Genomic DNA, 21,859 nt, shown 5'->3' with positions numbered 1-21,859 from the left:
TGGGGTCTTGGGGCTTCAGCAGGAGTGGGGTTGAAGCCCCAACCCCCAGCTCCCAGCAGGTGTGCCCCGGCTCTCCAACTTCTGAAGATTGTCATATGTGGCTCAGAGGGCTAGTAACTTTGTCCACCCCTAGTCTAGATAATACTTAATCCTGCCTCAGTCCAGAGAACTGAACTAGATGACCTATCAAGGTCCCTTCCAGTTCTACATTTCTACAGGCTGGTTTAATAAAGTTATGGCCTTCTCTTCTATTATAAATATTTGCTTCGTCATTAGCAGCTGATCAGATGGCAAAACACTAATCTGTAGAAGGCTGTAACTCGGGGGCGGGGGGGGGGGAAATGTCTTTAAATCACAATGTATTCAAACAGAAAAATAATTTCACCTTACAAGCCTTTTTTTTAAATAAATTTTCTAATCACTTAGCTGTTTATAAGAAAGTTTACAAGTCAACTAGTATAAGTCAATAAAAAAATACAGCAAACAGAATGAAAATAATATTTGTACTAGTATTGTTAATTATCCACGGACATTTTAAATGAAAGAGCAATTTTTTTTTTAAAGTAACACATTCCATGTCTAATATACAAAATAACTTTTCTGTGGCTTTACATAGAAGAGCATGGGTTGCAGATTAAAATATGAATGGTTGAACTTCAATACTCAAGAACAAGGACACTCAGATTTATCATATTACACCTTGGTACTACAGCAGATGTATCTTTATATAATAGGGTTGATAAAATGTAATTTTTAAAATTAAAAATCAATTTTTTAAAAGTTTAAATCATGATTTTTATTTCTCTCTCCACTTTAGAGATAAACTCCTAGCATTGATATTTTGTACTCATTTTATTAATTTCCTAATTGTCAGTAGACTTTCAGATTTTACAAAGAGGTGTGTTTTTTGTTTAAGAAATGTCACACTTAAAATAGTGAAATGCTCTGACCAGGCTACATTCATCTATCAGGGGTTTCAGTATGAAGTCAATGAAACTTGTGCACCTAAATCACAGGCTCCTGTTTTTGGAAATTTTGACCTGTGTTGTATAAAAAAGGTCACAATGACTTTGTTAATGTATTTAAAGTCTGAATAACTTTTCATGTTAACACTAAAGCAGTTTTGTTTTGAAGTGACAAAGATTTTATGCAACTAAGAAAAGTCTAATAAAAATACAGGTTTAGCCCCTTATGCTGAAAATATTTATGTGCACATCAGTTTAACACAATAAATAGTTCCACTGAAGTCAAAGGGAATATTCATGAGAGTGAAGTTATACCTGTTGAAATGTTTGTAGAATTTGGGCCTTAATTTTCAATATTTTGTGTTTTGCCTATAGTAGTTTTCAAATAAGATCCCCTATCCGTAGTGACATTTAGAACACAGCATTTATAATTTAGTTCATTATAAATCTTAATCTAAAGTTGGAATATCACGAACTTTCAAATTAGTTAAACAATGCCTCAACCTAACTTAATTCAATGTTTTTTTTTAAATTCAGTGATTTAAATAATTTAATCATCTTGATTTAAATCACTCTGCCTGCCTTGTTATATACAGCACAAGCGGTGTACATGGAACTTTATAGGAAAGAAAGTCCCTGCTTCGAAGAGTTTAAAAATTTAAGTCTGAATGATAATCACACAGAGAATTAGACAGTGGATGTGAGAGATAACAAGAGGGGAAAAAAGAAAAAAGGATGAACTGCTCTAGAGGAAACATTACTTACATTAGTCTGAATTTTTGCAACGTTTTGATGATGGGTTTATTTTCTGGGGTAAAACTGTTAATTTTGTTTTAATTAATAAAATATAAAATTAGGTATGAGATGGACCAGAATGCTCTGGAGAGGGGTTTAAGGATGGAAGATGAGCAGAGAAAGGTAAGTTTTGAAGGATTTGAAAAAGGAGAGAAAAGGGTACCTGGAAAAAAGGAAAGATGAGATTGATGTTAAAGTAGAGGACAGTGTAAAAGGAGGTACAATCTCATGTAGGAGGAGACAAAATGAGTGGGATCAGGCTAGGAGACTAGGCAGCAAGTCAGATTAAGGCACAGGAATATACCTGTGACCCCATCTCCTAAACTCACATGATGAAAACAAATTTTTTTTTTTTTTTTTTTACAATTCTATTTTGAGCCCTCATCTATCTAGACACTTATGTGACTCATTATAGTAGTATCTGAGTGCCTCACAGTCATTAATTTTATCCTCAACACACCTGTGAGGTAAGGAAGACATATCCTCCTTTTACAGATAGGTAACTGAAGCACAGGGTAGATTAAGTGACTTGCCCAAGATCACACTGGAGGTTTGTGGCTGAGCCAGGACTTGGACTCAACTCTCCTGAGTCACAGTTCTATACACTAGCCACTAAACATACTTCCTATTTCATGACTGCAAATAAATAATATTCTGAAAATGCAAATTACATGTAAATGAAGTTTGCCTGAACCTGCCGAGAACTATTATCTTAAATGGGGTGTCAACTCAAACCCACTGCTCTGGAGGGCCCTTGACTCCATCCCGACAGGGATATCTGCCATGTGGCTGGGGCCCTGGCCCTCCCTGCGATCACACTATCATGGCTCTGCTGGGGTGTTTACAGAAGTACACACAGACAAGGATGAATGGTAGCTGAGTCCTCCCACCCCCTAGACAGACTTCATACACTTGAAGACGAGGAATATGTGGGGAGAGACACTAGAGACTTCCATTAACCGAAACGATGGCTTATGTAGGTGATCCTTATCACTCTCACCCCGAAGTTGAGCACAGCCATAGTTTGGGAGCGTAGCTGCAGCAAAGAGAAAGGACTAGGGCCCACATTCCCATACGAGTCTCTCTCTACAATCCTGGATTTCCTTAATCTGGTTCTAGAGTATAAGCAGGGAAATAGAAGATCACAGCTGATCATAGGCTGGGGACAATTTTTATAGCGTCTTTCAAATAAGGAAATAAATATGAACGTAATTCAGAAGGAGCTGGAGTCAATGAACAGATCAAAAGGTGAGGGGTGGGATATGGTTGGAGAACCAAAAGATGAGAAGGATTTTAGCTGAAGATTTCTAGAGAAACAAGAGAGAGGAGAAAAAGGGAGAAAGCAGGAGGCTATAACTGTTGGCCAAAGCATAAACCAGGTTTCATACTTAACCTAAGAACAGCAGGGTAAGTTAGACAGTATTTGCACACTCAGTCTTAGTCTCCTTGTTCAACTAGACATTGTCTAGCACAAACTGCTATTACACCTTCAATAGTGGCTGAAATTTATTCTTCAAAAACATTCAAAATCTACAATGGTAGCTTGAGAAGAGAACCTCTGCACTCACTTTTGAAGATTCAGACCATTTGCTTTAAAAATACCCATTTCAGGTATGTTAGCAGTGTGGTGCAATTTTATGGGTTCTGAAACTAAATCACAGTTTTAAAGAGATGGCACTAAGGCCAAGTTTACACTACAAACTTACATCAATATAACTATGTTGCTCAGGGGTGTGAAAAATCCACACCTCTGAGTGACGCAGTTCTACTGACTTAACCCAGGGGGTAGACAGCGCTATGTTAAAATGAGGGCTTCTCCTGTTGACATAGCTGCCGCCTCTCATGGAGATGGATTAACTACGCCAATGGAAGAAGCTCTCCTGTTGGCGTAGTGGTGTCTTCACTGAAGCGCTACAGCAGCACAGCTGCGCCATTGCAGCATTTTAAGTGTAGACCTGCCCTGAATGTTACAGCCACAGTAAACTGGCATTGTTCCAATAACCCGCTGTATGATGTAACTAAGATATGAATCCTTGATTTGAAATATGCAAACTACTGATACATAATGTCTCTAGTAGAGATTTAATGGCCAGTCGTGTCAAGTACCATTTCTAATTCATCCTTTGTATATGGATTCATACAATACAATATAGGTTAGCGTGGCAACTAGACCAGTATTTCATCAATATAGCCAGTATTTTATTTCAACTGAAATAAAGTTAGGATATTGCAAGAAAACTATTTCCCACTGCCTCTAATGCCTTTCCCTTCACATTGTTTGGTGCTATAACAACCAAGTACAAGGGTTACTATTTTTCCTATTAACATTAAAGAATTTTTATTTATTGCATTACAGTGATGCCTAAAGGTGCAGAATTAACACAGCAATGGCATGGCAAAGAACAAATGATGAGGAATATTTGGATCTGTATCCCAAGTACACAGAGAAAGTCAGATCACCGCATAGGCATCAACAGGAAGAGAACCCACAGTAGGACTAACGTCAGCAATGTGCTGAATATCACTGTGCATCAAGGCAAGAATAACGACATAATTAACATGTAAATGTTTTTATTCCCAAAATTTCATTTTTAGAGAGACATTAGTAATTTTACTACTTACTAGGTAGCTTTAGCACTGCCTTGTATTGTTACAGTGAGTATAGGTATCCAGGTGCCTCGATATTCAAATGCAGGTAAAACAGTCACACCTCCACCCATTCCCAGCATTCCTGGGTTGGTTTGTGATGATGCTGTACCCCCAGATGTATTGCTTCCTATAAATTAAAGAAAAACAGAAAGAATAAAATAGTTTTATTTTAAATTAGAAGAAAGTATTCTTTTTCTGTATTTCACTGTGTGCAGAGATATGCATATAATAATGCAAGAACACATGTCTGATAAAAATTTCTCAACTTCTGAGTGCCCCCTGCTGGCTAAAATGAGGTATATTTTGTATGGTTCTCTTAGTTAAAGGGGCATCGTTAATATAAATGATTCAGTTTTTATACACACACACACATTTGAGAATATAAAATATTTTGTACTTCTGTAACACCGTCCAACAAAGAGCTCAAAACATTTAACAAACATTAGCAAATTAAACCTAAAAAGCCCTGTGATACATGTTGGAGTAAGAAGGAGATTACTGAGTTACCATTAAATTGGATAAAGATATAAATAAATGGAAAATAGTTCTTTCATTTTAGGTTTACATATGTATCAAATGTAGTAACACAGCTAGTAACCAGACTACAAGCCCTCCAGGGACCTTGCATTTGTATTTGGGCTGCTAGCCTGTGCTGAAGCCCATGCCACCATGTATATACTCCTATTGTTACCTATGCTAAAGTTAAAGTTAGCAGGGGTACAGCTGCCCATGGTACAATCACACCTTCACTTACCAGTGTAGCCATACCCTTTCTGTGCAGAGAAGGCCTTAATTTCCTGCTATGCACAAGCTCCTCACCTGACTATTTGTTTAAAAACTGTAGGCCATTGCCTATGGTAGACGCTGACAAGGCAATATGCACGGTTGATTAATCATTGCCAGCAACAGATTCAGTTACTAAGCCAGCTGCACAGAGCTGCTCTGGATCTGTGCTTCTAACATGAGCTTGAAGAAGGAGAGAGAGAGAGAGAATAAGGAAAGACTCATGCAAAGGGGGGGGAGAGAAAGAGAGAGAGAGAGAGACAGACAGACATAGCAAGGAAGAAGAATGGGTGAAATGAAAGAAAGAAAACATGACAGGAATATAAGGCAAAGATAATAGTGCTGGATCCAAGGGCTTGTCTGCACTTCAAAGTTATTTTGGATTAAGGTAGGGTGTGAATTTAACTATAGCTATTCCAAAATAGCTCCCCCGTGTAGACATACTTATTCCAGAAAAAAAGTGTCTACATGGGGAGTTATTCCAAAATAGCTATTCTAGTTAATTTCCCTATGTAGACAAGCCCCCAAAAATTTTCCACTGGGAATTAAGGAGACCCCAACATTTATAACTGAGCTACCAAAACATGTCTAACAAACGCCAGGTAAAAACATTTTTTTAATTTTTAACATCGCTGTTAACTAATTGAATAAGGAACATGTGGATGTGGGAAAAACTAAATTTTAGATTAAATTTAATTTCCAGGGAACAGGAAGAATGTCCTCATATCTTAGATATTTTCTTGCACTGTCTGTGTTCTCTAGATATTAAGAAATGTACAGATAGGAGGAAAAGTGGTACTATCATTTCAGCTACTGAAATTTAGGTCCAAATCTCATTTTGGTCACATATGAAAATGTTGTCTCATTCTATTCCTCACTTGTAGATACATCAAACCTCACATAATTTAGCTTAATTACAAATAATTATTATTAACCTCTCAAGAAAGGTTCAGAATCACCCTAGAATAAAAAAAGATGTTTGCATATCAGGAATAGTATCTGTGCTTACCTGAAATTTTCCTTTGAGTAATAAGTCCCTCTGTTGCAATGGGTCCTTCAGCTGGCTTACAGCCTGTGAGCCTAACCAATCATTGGCAGCAGCGGAATACCCTGCCTCCTGCAGTTCCCTCCGGTTGAGACAAATTCCACAGTCAAGATGATTCCCCTGCACTTGCCTAACTTACGGATTGATAATTATGTTTTGAAGAAAAAGCACAACAAAATAAACCTGAATTTTGGATGTCAATTTACATCTCTATCGTGGATGATCTATTTGTCTCCAGGTGGGCTGGATCTGTGGACCTTATTTCTTGAAGAACGGAAGTTTTTCAGTAAACACAAGTAAATTTTCCTATTCTTCATCACACTATGGTCCACAGATTTCTTACAATTGGATTTTGAGAGCAATGTGCCTCCTACCTGGGTGGGAATTAGGAGTGTCCTTTAAATATGGATATCCAAAAAGAGGTACATTATATATCTTCTATCTTCCTTTGGGCAGTGAGATGTAGAGAAGACTTCTGCCAAAAATATCATTGGCTAAAGACTGCACCACTAATATGTAGAATATGATGAATTTATTTATTAAGGGCCACATGGCAACCTAGCAGACCTCATTACAGGAAAGAAACTTCTCTGCTCTGAGTTTAGCAGTGTTTCTACGGATTGGACTTTGTTGCTTGACAGGAGGAGGAACAATTTACTGAATTTACAGTTGGGAGGACTATTTGCCTGAATTCAAGGTACAATAACGGGTCTCATCTGAGAAAGCTCCCAACTTCATAAATTTGTCTGATTGGAGTTAGTAGTTAGCCATTAAAATAAACTTCCTGTTAAGTATGACCCTTACCGCAGAGGTTCGATTGGAATAGTGCTGTAAGAACTGGAATTAGGTTCTATAACCTTGGGCTGTATTTGTACAAGATTTGCTTTTCTTGAATATGTTGAGAACATTATAGTTCAGAGAGTTATCCTTTTTGCTTGGACACATCCACAAAAGAGGGGGAATTCAAGCTACGGCCTCGTCTAAATGAACACTTCATTCATGGCAAACTGGGTGTAAATCTACTCCACACTAGTGAGCCAAGTTACCTAATGCACTTTGATCTATCCCACTTTGAAAAAGTAGGAGATCACAGATCACTAGGGAACTTTTGGTGTGCAGCAGCAGGGTCCCAATTAGTGTGACCAGATAGCAAGTGTGACAAATCAGGACAGGGGGTGAGGGGGTAATAGGAGCCCATATAGAAAAAGCTTCAAATATTGGGACTGTCCCTATAAAATCGGGACATCTGGTCACTCTAGTCCCAATGGACACCTAGTGTGGGGTAGATTTATACAGCGTTCATACAGACAATCCCCAAATTTCACTTGCTTAGTATGGTAGCTAAACCATGGACTTTGCATCAACCAGCAGAAAAAAAACCTATTGGTTGACTTCTAGGATCCACAAGAGTGATAAATGCTTCGTCCAAATATCCATTTTGAACCTTTCTGGTGCTAGATGGAGAATTGTTTTTTGCAAAAGCAGACCTCCTTTGTGAGGTAGACATATCAGAAGATCTAATGCTAGGTCAATCTAGGCCTGAGATTGATTGTCTTTCTGGGCACTGAAAAAGCTAATTAAATTTTTTTATTAAAGCGAATGTTAAAAAATTATATAATACACAGGTTAAGAAAAGAGTGTCTGTACATCTGGGCATAGTGCTTAGATTATCCACAATACAAATTTTATTTTAAAAGTCATAAGACACAAAGTGCATAATCAGCAATAACCCAAATTAGGGTGACTACATTTAACAATACAGTTTAGATACTAGGATCCGAATACTTGGGTACATCACTCAGGAAAAGTTATACAGAGTACAAAGCAAATATAGGAATGAGTGTAGATTGTCCCTCAGTAATTGAGCATTTAAGGCATCACTGGTGCCTCCCTATCTTTCATATCACTCTGATCTGAAGTAGTTTATGTATGCTTTCACTCACTTTCTGGCATTTCCATGGACTTCTTGAGAGTGGAAATAGGAAAAAAAACTGTGCCTACGATTTCTGCACAAATCCATAGAGTATCAGCTCTGGACAATGCCCAGTGATCTTATTTTGGCCAAAGCTATTGGTAGCCATCTGCTCCCTAGCTGAAAGAGTCTGTTACCCATCAGGACACCAATTCCAGATAGGGCTGCCTGGGAGTCATGCAGATTGCTCTGCCGCAACTGAGGGCATCTGTGCCTCATCTCAGCACTCTAGTATGTTCAAGATAACACATTCAAAGTAGTATTCTCTCTTGTACTTCAAAGCCTGCTTCACTTGCCATATAATCTATACATTTCTTTCTATAGTGTCTGGCAGGAGTGAGGATTGTAAATCTACTTTTCTGATTACTCTGATTAGCCTTAGCTTTCCATAAAGTTTCCCACTGTAGAATTAAGAGAGCTGAGAAGAAGCTACTCACCTTGTGCAGTACCGATGGTTCTTTGAAATATGTCCTCTATGGGTGCTCCTCTAATCAGAGATTTTAGGCAGCAGTGTCTGTTCAGCCCGCACATGTGCTCTCCCCCCCTTGTGGTCTGTCTCGAGGCTATCTAGCACTGTGCAGGTGCCCCCCCCCAGTTCCTTCTCTACGATAGAGCCCTATATTGAGAACTCCCAAGTAGAGGGGAGGAGGGCATGTTGTGGAGCATGCATAGGGACATGCATCTGAAAGAACCATTGTTACTGCACAAGGTGAGTAACTTTCTCTTTTTCTTTGAGTAGTGTCCCTATGGGTGCTCCACTGTAGGTGACTTCACAGCAATATCCCCCATGGAGGGCTGGGGCTTTGAAGTGGAGTCTGTTATTACAGAGAGTACTGAGGAGCCGAAGATGGCGTTGGAGGCCAAATCTCCAGGTTTCACATAATGTTCTGTGAAAGTGTGGGCAGATGCCCAAGTTGCTGCTCTACAGATTTCCGAGACTGGTCTCATTCCTTAAAGATGTGCCTAAGTAGAAATTGACCTCATGAGGTGTGTACGGATTCCAGACAGAGGCAATAGGTTGCGTCCTTGCAAACAGAGATTAATGCAACCCGAGACCCATTTGGATAGTCTTTGAGTCGGTACTGCGGAGCCTTTGGATCTTTCTGCAAATGAAAGGAAGAGCTTAGGGGATTTCCTAAAGTCCTTAGTCCTGTCCAAGAAGAATGCTAGTGTTCTTCTAACGTCTACATAGGCAGAATCGCCTCCCTGCTATTATGTGGTTTTGGAGGGGAAAAAAACCCCAGGAAGATAGATCGGTTGATTTATATGGAAAGCGGAGGCAACTTTAGGGAGAAACTTGGCATGCAGCCTTAGCGTTACTTTGTCTTTAAAAAAAGACCATGAATGGTGGGTGTGCCATCAGTGACACTACTTCTCCTATGTGCCTAGCTGAGGTGATGGCAATTAGAAATACTGTCTTCATGGATAGCTGTAAGAAAGAGCAAGTTGCAATGGGCTCAAAGGGAGGTCTAGTCAAAGCTCTGAGAACTAGGTTAAGATCCTTACTGTGGAGGGCATTGATCACAGTTTGGTTAGTCTGTCTCTGTTCAGGGAAAGACAGAACTGGGCCACATCTGAAGACACCTCACAAATAGTCAGGAGTGATGAAGGTGCATTCTGTCATATGACCCAACAGATAGATGCAGGCAGTTCCTGACCCACATAAGGGTGGTAAGTCTGTGCTGTGTCGAGTTTGGTGGCAATAAACTACAGTTGCTGTACAGGGGTCACTATTGATTTCTGTAGGTTGAGTTGCAGGCCTAGCTGTGCAAATGCATGCATGGTCGTATGAGTGGCTCATACTGCATCCTCAAATAAGGGAGCCCTGAAGAGGCAGCCATCCCGATGCAGGTAGATAACAATACCCAGTGTTCACAAAAGAGGCAGTATGATGGAGAGAACTGTGGAGAATACCCTGGGTGCAGACGAGAGGCCAAAGGGGAGCACTCTGTACTGATAATGGTCCTGCCTAACAGTAAACCATAGGAAGTTCCTGTGCAAGACGCATACTGAGATGTGGAAGTAGGCATCTTGTAAGTCAAGAGCCGAAAACCAATCTCCTTGCTCTAGGAACTAGAATAATGGCTGCTAGGGTGACCATGTTGAACTTCTGTGCCTTCAGGTATTTGTTTAGTGCCCTTAGATCTAGAATGGGCCTCCAATCTCCACTCACCTTGGGAATCAGGAAATAACAGGAGTAAAACCCCTTGCCTCTGAATTGCATTGGAACTGGTTCAGTGGCATAGCATAATAGAGTCTCTACTTCCTGGTGAAGTAGGTTCTCTTGAGAAGGGTCCCTGAAGAGGGACAGAGAATGGGGGTGGGACATGAATTGAATGGTGTAACCCTTTGAAATAATTTCTAAGACCCATCTGTCAGAGGTGATATTCTCCCAGCTGCTGTGAAAGAGGGCCAGGCGACTCCCAAAGGGACGTGACCGGTGTGTAGAAGGCAGCTGATGTTGCAAGGAATAGCTGTCAAAAGTGTTTAGCGGAGGGGACATGAGAGAATGCGGATTGGGGTGCTGACTGCTTCCGCTTTTGTACTCTGGGCCTTTTGGGCTGTGCTTTGTAATAGGGTCGTGATGCGGGTACTGAGGAGGTTGTGACCTGTGCTGTGGTTGAGAGCTGTATCCTTTCTTTTGTCCCTCAGTGTAGACCACCAGGGAGGGACAGCGAATGTGCTTGCTGAATGGACACTGCTACTGAAAATCTCAGATTAGAGGCGAAGGGGCGCAGATACACCTACAGTGGCGCACCCATAGGGACACTACTTGAATAAGAACTTATTTACCTGAGCAACTGATCTCAGTGACAAAAGCCCCATAATATACCTGATGAAATAGATGCATGTCCCACTATCTTTTTCAGGGACAAGACCTTTGGTCATGGGATTTTTAGGTTGAGAGAGACCATACCTGCAACACTGTCCACTCAGGTTAATACTGCTCATGAAAGCATGTGGAGGGCATCAAGTGACTTCTTAATTTTGTTTTATTTTTAGTTACTTTTGTTGTTGCGGGTTGATGCCACCTGAGAGCTTTCATGCCCAGGAGAAGGGGTGGAGGTGATGCATGCCCAGACTCAGTAATCTGCTTGAAAGGTTTTTTTTTTTTTTTTTTTTTAAATATGTACATTTTATCTGATCCCCCAACTCTGATTTGCACAGCTGGCTTTCCCCTTTCCTGAATAGGAAGTGGGGTGGGGTAGGATCGGGTAGGAGTGTGGACACCCAGAGGAACCAGCACAGATGTTTGGCTTGGTCTTTTCTGCATAGATCTGCAATGCTGAACCTCCATGAAGGTGAGAAAGTGAACCAGGTACTGTGGATTATTCAATCCTACTGCAGTGTAAAATTGAGCAGGTCACCTGGGCACTGAGGATTATCCACCTTGTTGTACTCTGTGAAGGTGAGCAGGTGAACTGGGAGCTATTTTTGTTTATGCATATCCCCTTTGGAAGTTTGTTCCCTATAATCCTCCTTCAGAGGGGGGAGTGAAATTGAGTTTAGACATTGCTTAAATTGGCTAGCAATCTCTCTGCTCTCAAAGAGGCGGGATTTACTGTCTTCTCTCCCCAGCAGAGGCCCTCCCTTATTGGGTTTCTTAGATAAGTTATTTCTCAGAGACTCTCTGCCACATGTGTCAGATAGGCTTATGTTTCCCCTGAAGGTCTCAGCGTAGGTGCTGAGTAAGGATCCCGACGGGGAGGAGGATCCTATTATAAAGGTCACAGCAAGGAGAGGGAGTAGGACCCAAAGGCCCCTTATTGAACTCTCTGGTGGTAGCAGTGTCCATACTATGCCCACTGCTTTCCACCCAAAACCCAAGGGGGGGCTGAAGGGGAAGAAGTGACTGAGCTCCACAGTCAGAGGCATAGCTGCTGGTGCAGGCTCCAGGGACTTAAGTGTGATTTACCATCTGGTATCCCACTCATCCAATGCCACTCCCCTCTTGGAGATGGAAGTGGGGCAGTTACTTGCCCCCGAAGCAACCTATTCCAAAGCCTGCCTGTCTGCCTCCTTTCCTGCCTGAGAGAGGGAGGCAGAGACAACCCTGCCTGGACTGAGCCAAGGGGGGGGGGGTGAGGAGGGGGAAGGAACTGCACTCTGCCCACAGAGAAGGCCAAGCTCATCAACGAGACCTTTCCCTTTTGCCTTTCTCGGCCCAGCTCTCTCCCTAAAGGCTACAGAGGCATCAGCTGCTGCAAACACCTCAGAAGGAGAAGCAAAGCAGAGAGGAAAAAGTCTCCCCAAAGGAAAATGTCTCCCTGGGGCAAACTGGGAATCTGACAATCACATTATTGGACCAAATTTCTGACAGTCAGAAATTTGAACTGCAGTTTGCAATTTCCCTTAGAAAAGCTCTACAGCAGGGTGGGGTCTCACTGACACAGGGGAAGCAGCTAAAACTGCAGTGAACTTCAGGTGACAGGGCATCCCCCTGCTGCCAGAGACTGACAGGTCTGGTTCTGCCGCCAAGCTGCAAGCAGGCTGAAGTACCCATTGCAACAGACCATCAGACGTTAGCACTATGAAGAATAAAGGCATATTGACAATACAGTCTGGACAAGTTTGCACTACATTTCTCTTGGTTTAAGCTAGTTTCTCACTTTCACGAGCGCTAAATTTATACCGAGAATTGTATCAAATAAGCAAACCTCAGATTTTCACAAATATATTGTTTACTATTATAAGAAATTATTAGGAAATTACTTGAAATAAAAAATACAAAAAAGCCTTTACCAGTTTGGTTTACTGTCGTTGATGTGTTTCCTGTGCTTGGTACAAGAAAAAGCGACTGGATGAATGATCCCAGTGCATTTACAATGTCACGGAAAACCTTGGTAGAATGCGGTTTCATATCATAGGATTGACAAAAGGACCTGCAAAGTGGTTTAAAACATTTTTGAGAACTTAGTCAACAAATTAAAGAGTAAAAACTACATTTTTAAAGCCAGCTATTTAAATGAATATGCATGTATAGTATCGTCAATGCTTCCTTATTCTGGCTGGACTATTTATAGGCTGAGCTGATAAAGTCTTTACATTCTGGAACAAATATTTAAGTTTCAAGGCATTAAACCAAACAAGTTTGTTAATAATGGCTCAGTACTCAATGGACAATAAATATGCCCCTGCACTTCAACAAACACTCCATCCTGCAGATTCTATTGCTTTCAAGTCCCTAAATGCTTAGCACAAAGAAATTGGTTTTTTTGCTACAGATAAATACAACCTCTTCATTTAATACATAAAGTGAAATATGGCATATTACCTTAATAGCTGGGGCTGCACGCAAAGCCTGTGGATAGATTCCACTGCAACAGCTCTTAGCCATTGTGGTTTGTCTGCATCCAGAAACTTCACTAGTAGTGACAGAAAGATCTCACATTCTGTTACCTAAAAGAAACAGGCTATAGTCATAAAAAGAAAAAAAACAATGTGTCATCTCAGCCCTAAGCATATATCAGATCAGCAAGTACCAGTATCCCTGGCACATACAGGGTCATTCTGCTTGGCATAGGGTTTAAAAAAAATACTTTCCCCGCAAAAAAATATATACCCAATGATCATGGGAATGTTGGCGTGTCAAGCACATACTGTACATCCAAAGGGGTTAAAACGAGTTAAATTCCTTATAGCCATTTCTAAACAAAGTTTTAAAGAATGCTATAGAACAAGTCCCTGTTAGTTTGGCTTATTTAAAGGCTGGAGAGGTCAGCAGCAACTGAAAGTTAATCACTTTAGTGAAAGAACAGAGTTTTATAGTACAAATAGCTTTAACAGGCATCTGAGTTCTTTTGCTTCTAGCCAGCTTGAAAAGTTCAAGTCAGAAAGCCTCTTACTGAACTATTAACATTGAAGTAAGAAACAACTGCTCTCAAACCAAAATGTGTGAAATTGATGCAAGAAGAATCTTAACTGAATTAAGAATCAAGATAAAATAGCTACCCAAGACCTTTACGGTGAGGAAAAAAAGATGCATGGGAAAATGATTAATAATCCAAACTCTGATTTTTCATTTCAACCTATGCTTGAAAAATGTAGGTGGGGAAGAGATGGTTATGGTTACCTCATGTCTCACAACTATTGGTTAAAAATAAAAGGAACAAACAAGTGAGAACAAACTGGAGCACACCATCTTTTTCCTCCCAATCTGAAGCCCTGTTCCTATATATCATATCTGCAAATTAAGTTACTTATCTCTCATTAGATAGGTCAGATGCTGAATGGCAGGAAATATTTTACACAATGTACACTTCATCTCTGAAATTAAATGTCACAGGAAAATATCCAGACAAATAGTTTAGTGGAATTTAAAAAGGATAGAGACACATATATGAAAAGTGTAAACCAGCAGCACCACAGCAGAAGCTTCAAGGGGTAAGAGGTAAGGGCACTAACCAAGCTCACCCTATAGCCCTTTACAAACCAGGAGTTTGGCAACACAACTCCCAGCAGCCTACCCTCTCTCCTTGAGAGACCATATGGGCTGAAACCTTTCATGGAATTTTCAAGGCACAGGAGATCTTTAAGATCATCCCCAACATCCTCCAGAAAAAGAGAGTCAGCAGCAGCAATCAATGTTAGCAGCACCAAGAGGAAGGACCTGGGGGGTATATATACGTTGCGGCTGAAAACCTGCCTTCCAGCCTGAATAGACAGACTCAAGCTAGATGCTTCTACGGCCACAATGTTCTGAAGATTCAGAGCAGGCGGAGCAGGGACAGAAGGATTGTGAGGAGGTTTGGCAGCATGTGACCTCCAGAAGAAGAAAGAGGAGCGTCCATGCACCAGCAATGGAGATACAGGTGAGGAATCGTTTCCATGTTCTCTCTACAGGTGCTAATGCGGAGAGTGGACTAGATGGCCCATCTGAGGGAAGGGAGCAGAAGGAGACTCCACCGATTGGAAGGCAAAAGATGCACTGTCCTAGGGATGGGGGTTCCACGACCACCACTCCCAAGAGGAGGAGGAGGGTGGTGGTGGTCGGGGACTCCCTCCTCAGGGGGACTGAGTCATCTATCTGCCGCCCTGACCGGGAAAACCGAGAGGTCTGCTGCTTGCCAGGAGCTAGGATACACGATGTGATGGAGAGACTGCCGAGACTCATCAAGCCCTCGGATCGCTACCCCTTCCTGCTTCTCCACGTGGGCACCAATGATACTGCCAAGAATGACCTTGAGCGGATCACTGCAGACTACGTGGCTCTGGGAAGAAGGATAAAGGAGTTTGAGGCGCAAGTGGTGTTCTCGTCCATCCTCCCTGTGCAAGGAAAAGGCCGGGGTAGAGACCGTCGAATCGTGGAAGTCAACGAATGGCTACGCAGGTGGTGTCGGAGAGAAGGCTTTGGATTCTTCGACCATGGGATGGTGTTCCAAGAAGAAGGAGTGCTAGGCAGAGATGGGCTCCACCTAACGAAGAGAGGGAAGAGCATCTTCGCCAGCAGGCTGGCTAACCTAGTGAGGAGGGCTTTAAACTAGGTTCACCGGGGGAAGGAGACCAAAGCCCTGAGGTAAGTGGGGAAATGGGATCCTGGGAGGAAGCACAAGCAGGAGGGCGCAAGAGGGGAGGACTCCTGTCTCATGCTGAGAAAGAGGGACGATCATTGAGTTATCTTAAGTGCCTATACACAAATGCAAGAAGCCTGGGAAACAAGCAGGGAGAACTGGAAGTCCTGGCACAGTCAGGGAACTATGATGTGATTGGAATAACAGAGACTTGGTGGGACAACTCACATGACTGGAGTACTGTCATGGATGGATATAAACTGTTCAGGAAGACAGGCAGGGCAGAAAAGGTGGGGGAGTTGCGTTGTATGTAAGAGAGGAGTATGACTGCTCAGAGCTCCGGTATGATACTGCAGAAAAACCTGAGAGTCTCTGGATAAAGTTGAGAAGTGGGAGCAACAAGGGTGATGTTGCGGTTGGAGTCTGCTATAGACCACCAGACCAGGGGGATGAGGTGGACGAGGCTTTCTTCTGGCAACTAGCAGAAACTGCTAGATCACAGGCCCTGGTTCTCATGGGAGACTTTAATCACCCTGATATCTGCTGGGAGAGCAATACAGCGGTGCACAGGCAATCCAGGAAATTTTTGGAAAGTGTAGGGGACAATTTCCTGGTGCAAGTGCTGGAGGAACCAACTAGGGGCAAAGCTTTTCTTGACCTGCTGCTCACAAACAGGGAAGAACTAGTAGGGGAAGCAAAAGTGGATGGGAACCTGGGAGGCAGTGACCATGAGATGGTCGAGTTCAGGATCCTGACACAAGGAAGAAAGGAGAGCAGCAGAATATGGACCCTGGACTTCAGAAAAGCAGACTTTGACTCCCTCAGGGAACAGATGGGCAGGATCCCCTGGGAGAATAACATGAAGGGCAAAGGGGTCCAGGAGAGCTGGCTGTATTTTAAAGAATCCTTATTGAGGTTGCAGGAACAAACCATCCCGATGTGTAGAAAGAATAGTAAATATGGCAGGTGACCAGCTTGGCTAAACAGTGAAATCCTTGCTGATCTTAAATGCAAAAAAGAGGCTTATAAGAAGTGGAAGATTGGACAAATGACCAGGGAGGAGTATAAAAATATTGCTCAGGCGTGCAGGAGTGAAATCAGGAAGGCCAAATCACACTTGGAGCTGCAGTTAGCAAGAGATGTTAAGAGTAACAAGAAGGGTTTCTTCAGGTATGTTAGCAACAAGAAGAAAATCAAGGAAAGTGTGGGCCCCTTACTGAATGAGGGAGGCAACCTAGTGACAGAGGATGTGGAAAAAGCTAATGTACTCAATGATTTTTTTGCCTCTGTCTTCACGCACAAGGTCAGCTCCCAGATTGCTGCACTGGGCAGTACAGCATGGGGATAAGGTGACCAACCCTCTGTGGAGAAAGAAGTGGTTCAGGACTATTTAGAAAAACTGGACGTGCACAAGTCCATGGGGCCGGATGCGCTGCATCCGAGGGTGCTAAAAGAGTTGGCGGGTGAGATTGCAGAGCCATTAGCCATTATTTTTGAAAACTCATGGCGATCGGGGGAGGTCCCAGATGACTGGAAAAAGGCTAATGTAGTGCCCATCTTTAAAAAAGGGAAGAAGGAGGATCCGGGGAACTACAGGCCAGTCAGTCTCACCTCAGTCCCTGGAAAAATCATGGAGCAGGTCCTCAAGGAATCAATTATGAAACATTTAGAGGAGAGGAAAGTGATCAGGAACAGTCAGCATGGATTCACGAAGGGGAAGTCGTGCCTGACTAACCTAATTGCCTTCTATGATGAGATAACTGGCTCTGTGGATGAGGGGAAAGCAGTGGATGTGTTATTTCTTGACTTTAGCAAAGCTTTTGATACGGTCTCCCACAGTATTCTTGCCACCAAGTTAAAGAAGTATGGGCTGGATGAATAGACTGTAAGGTGGATAGAAAGCTGGCTAGATCGTCGGGCTCAACGGGTAGTGATCAATGGCTCCATGTCTAGTTGGCAGCCGGTTTCAAGTGGAGTGCCCCAAGGGTCGGTCCTGGGGCCGGTTTTGTTTAATATCTTTATTAATGATCTGGAGGATGGTGTGGACTGCACTCTCAGCAAGTTTGCAGATGACACTAAACTAGGAGGCGTGGTAGATACACTAGAGGGTAGGGATCGGATACAGAGGGACCTAGACAAATTAGAGGATTGGGCAGAAAAAAACCTGATGAGGTTCAACAAGGACAAGTGCAGAGTCCTGCACTTAGGACGGAAGAATCCCATGCACTGCTACAGACTAGGGACCGAATGGCTAGGTAGCAGTTCTGCTGAAAAGGACCTAGGGGTCACAGTGGACGAGAAGCTGGATATGAGTCAACAGTGTGCTCTTGTTGCCAAGAAGGCTAACGGCATTTTGGGCTGTATAAGTAGGGGCATTGCCAGCAGATCGAGGAACGTGATCGTTCCCCTTTATTCGACATTGGTGAGGCCTCATCTGGAATACTGTGTCCAGTTTTGGGCCCCACACTACAAGAAGGATGTGGAAAAATTGGAAAGAGTCCAGCGGAGGGCAACAAAAATGATTAGGGGTCTGGAGCACATGACTTATGAGGAGAGGCTGAGAGAACTGGGATTGTTTAGTCTCCAGAAGAGAAGAATGAGGGGGGATTTGATAGCAGCCTTCAACTACCTGAAGGGGGGTTCCAAAGAGGATGGAGCTCGGCTGTTCTCAGTGGTGGCAGATGACAGAACAAGGAGCAATGGTCTCAAGTTGCAGTGGGGGAGGTCCAGGTTGGATATCAGGAAAAACTATTTCACTAGGAGGGTGGTGAAACACTGGAATGCGTTACCTAGGGAGGTGGTGGAGTCTCCTTCCTTGGAGGTTTTTAAGGCCCGGCTTGACAAAGCCCTGGCTGGGATGATTTAGCTGGGAATTGGTCCTGCTTTGAGCAGGGGGTTGGACTAGATGACCTCTTGAGGTCCCTTCCAACTCTGATATTCTATGATTCTAGTGCACTAAACATAGCAACGTTGATGTTGCAGGATGGGCAGCAGCTGAGGTTAGCCACCCAAGCCGCAGCATCACACAACTATTTTCAGTGCACTAGCTCAAGCAGAGCTAGCACAAGTCTGTCTGCTTAGTCCCAGAAGTCCTGACTACATGGCAGTTCTCGACTCCTAGCTGTTTGGTGGGGTTGGGTGACTCACTGTTAGGTGGGAGAGGGTGGGAACAGGGGGTAGCTCAGTAATGAACAGACTCTGCAGTAATGGGCAGACTCCATAGCACCTTCACAGCCCTGGACTTAGTAATAATCAGAGCATACAGCTCTGTAACTGAGCATTGGACTTTCCACCAAACACCTGACAAGATCCTTCAATGCTCCTTGGACAATAGCTGAAACAGTAAGAATTCTTTCAGTCCTGCAGCCTTCTAGCCTCATAAGAAACAGGCACCCCATGAGGCAAGGCTTATGTAGAAGAAGGCCCTTCATCTGAGGGAACTGTGAAGATTTAAAACAAAAAACAAACAAAAATACACTAATAATTGTAAGGAAAGAGGAATTTGGGAATAATCTATTTAGAAGGGGAAAAACAAATATGATAAAATATCATACTAGGCAGTGATCCCAGGGTCATTTTCTTGTAGGATGGAAGAATGGTTTGGTTGAAAAATAATTTTGAAGCGTTCAGATGACTTTGAACCATCAAATTGTGCACACTGAAAGCCTATGTAACTGTGTACATGTATTACCATTATCCCCCCTTCTGCAATATGCACATCTTCCTACATCTTGCTTTAAATCAGTAAATTCTTTGGGAGGCAGGGACCAAATCTACCCATGGCCTTATATAGCATCTAGCAGAACAGGGCCTTGCTGATCCCCATTAGTGCCTTTGTGTGCTAGAGTAATAAAATAAGTAATTGATAACAAGCTTCATACTTCAGGGTATAAGCTAACGAAACCTACTGTGACTGCACAGTACTTCTTGCTCTCCCATGATAAATCTTAGGAAAAAAATATTAGGAAACATTCATAGGGGACTTTCACCTTCCTCTGAACCCTCAGGTATATGCCAGTGCTAGACAAGCAATTTCATGCTGAAGTGGACCAATGGTTCCTAACTGTCCACAGACCAGTGAACAGAATCTTTTCCCGTTTATTAAGATAACTGTCAGTCTCAAAAGATGAATGTGGTGTAAGCACCAAAGCAGTTCAGTTGCTATGTGTCATGCTGCAGCATTGCGAGTGGCTAAAAACGCCAGTTCTTGAATGACAGTCCCTGCCACTGATGGTGCAGGTATAAGGCGCAGGACCAACAAATGAAACCAGCGTGCTTGGTGCTTGAGACCTGCTGCACTTTCCTCTTTGCTTTCTTCACTTTCCCTCTCAACCACCTCCCATCAACCTCTGACTCCATGATGCAGTGCAGCACTCCAGTGTAACCTGTTACTAGCTACCTCTTCCCAGTTTGCAGTGTCAATGTTGAAAGTTTTCAAATCCCGCTTGCAAATGTCCTTGACTCCAAGCCTAGGTCATCCCAGCGGTCTTGGAGCATCCACAAGTTCTCCATACAGAAGGTCCTTTGGAATGCATCCATCATCCATCCAGTACAGAGGACAAAGCCTATGAAGACATCTGTGTTTAAGAATGTTAAGATGTTGCAACAAAACATTAGAACTTGGATGCTAGTGAGTTTTTGACTGCAAAACCCACCCCGTGTTCATGGCAGTCTTGTTTGCCTTTTCTTTGCCAAAAAAAAGGAGTAACGCATGTCGTGTAGAGAGTCTGTGCCGAAGAGAGTGGCCACATAAAAGTCAAACTTCTTTAGCTTTCAATCCATGACTGCAGACTTTCTAAGGTCATTGACCTCCTCTAGGCCATTTGACATATCAGTGCACATTGTCCTGACACTCCAACAAGATAGTTTGAAGAGGGCGACCATCACACCCAAACCTTTGGCGTGTAGGCCTAAGCATCAAAAATAGGGAGGCAGATGCTTGCTTTAGAACCAAAGCTCATCCTCTCAGCAGTAAGGACTCAACCAAAAGCCTTGGGGACCAAAATGTCTAGAAGCCAGCACAGATGCAGGGGAGATGCCAGAAGACAAAGCTGAGTTACAGTAACACCTGCCTGTTTTCTCCACTGCATATTGTGTTCAGAGTTTTCTCCTCTAGCTTTTGTTCAACCAAGAACTGGCTGCAAGGCAGCAGAACCAGATGGATATTACTACTTTATGGACACAGTTTTTCATTCCAGTGGTTATCTGGCATATCCCCACTACTCAGTGAGAAGTGGAATTCCTGGTTTAGACACCGGGAACTCAGTCCATGGCAGATTGTATTGGGTTATGTGGTACCCAAAGCAGGCCACGTTTGCCTGACCTGCTTTACCCCCTACATTATATACAGAAGTGAAAATATGTGTTTTTTTTTAAAAAGGGAATTTAATGTTTATGAAATGTGCGAGATTAACAGGTTTAGCCTAGGCAATGGCAATACCAGAATCAGCTTCCTTTCATTGCTCCATCAACATGCTTTAAAATCCGACCCATCTACTAGCCATTAGATGATAACTCCATTTCCATGGAAATTAAATTAATGAAATTTCTAAGAGTTAACAAGGGTTTTAGATTTGTGTGCTTTTACACCACTTGTGCACCTGCCATGAATAATGAAGAAAGATGGCTGTACCATCTATCCAAGTGCCATCAGAAAGGGATTCCTCTCTCCCTTCTACTCGAATACCTGTATTTTCATTTAGATCTCTGCATACAGCTTCAGAGCTCTCACTGAATATCTTTATTCTTTGCACTTTTCTTTAATAAAGAACTACAAATTCAAAAGTATACAACATAAACTGACTCAGCTACATGTATGTATTACATTTGTGTCCGATTTTTTAAGTAAATTTTTTCCTCACCATTAACTTCTTAAGTGGCTATTTTATCCCATCTCTTAAATTAGTTAAAGACCTTTGTAAAAACATACATATTTCAATTAACTGTTTATAAATGATTCCCGATTCTCTCTTTTTATCTCTGAGCCCTCGTACATTGATTTTACTTTATATTTTCAAATGAGAAATGAGACCAAACAATTAAAAAAATAAATCAGATCACCAAACACTAAAATAATTCAAGTACTAGGTAAAATTTTCAAAACCCTCAACTGACTTGGGAGCCTAAGTATCACTGATCT

The 21,859-nt window shown here is 42.4% G+C and overlaps 1 protein-coding gene across 5 annotated transcripts in view; it reads right to left on the bottom strand.

The window, feature by feature from the left end:
• MON2 (MON2 homolog, regulator of endosome-to-Golgi trafficking) overlaps positions 1-21,859 on the bottom strand; it is a 190,954-nt gene that overhangs the window by 104,185 nt on the left and 64,910 nt on the right. For all 5 annotated transcript variants that reach the window (XM_034770422.1, XM_034770386.1, XM_034770405.1 and 2 more), the window contains exons 9-11: positions 13,485-13,609; positions 12,953-13,092; positions 4,383-4,536 (exon numbers count right to left, since the gene is read on the bottom strand). In XM_034770422.1, the coding sequence (XP_034626313.1) occupies positions 4,383-4,536; positions 12,953-13,092; positions 13,485-13,609 (419 nt within the window). The remainder of the gene's footprint in view (positions 1-4,382; positions 4,537-12,952; positions 13,093-13,484; positions 13,610-21,859) is intronic.

The sequence above is a fragment of the Trachemys scripta genome, chromosome 1 (assembly GCF_013100865.1).
Source record: "Trachemys scripta elegans isolate TJP31775 chromosome 1, CAS_Tse_1.0, whole genome shotgun sequence".
In the NCBI taxonomy this organism is placed as follows: Eukaryota; Metazoa; Chordata; order Testudines; family Emydidae; genus Trachemys; species Trachemys scripta.
The sequence above is the reverse complement of the archived record's forward strand: the minus strand, read 5'-3'. Positions and strand labels throughout refer to the sequence as shown.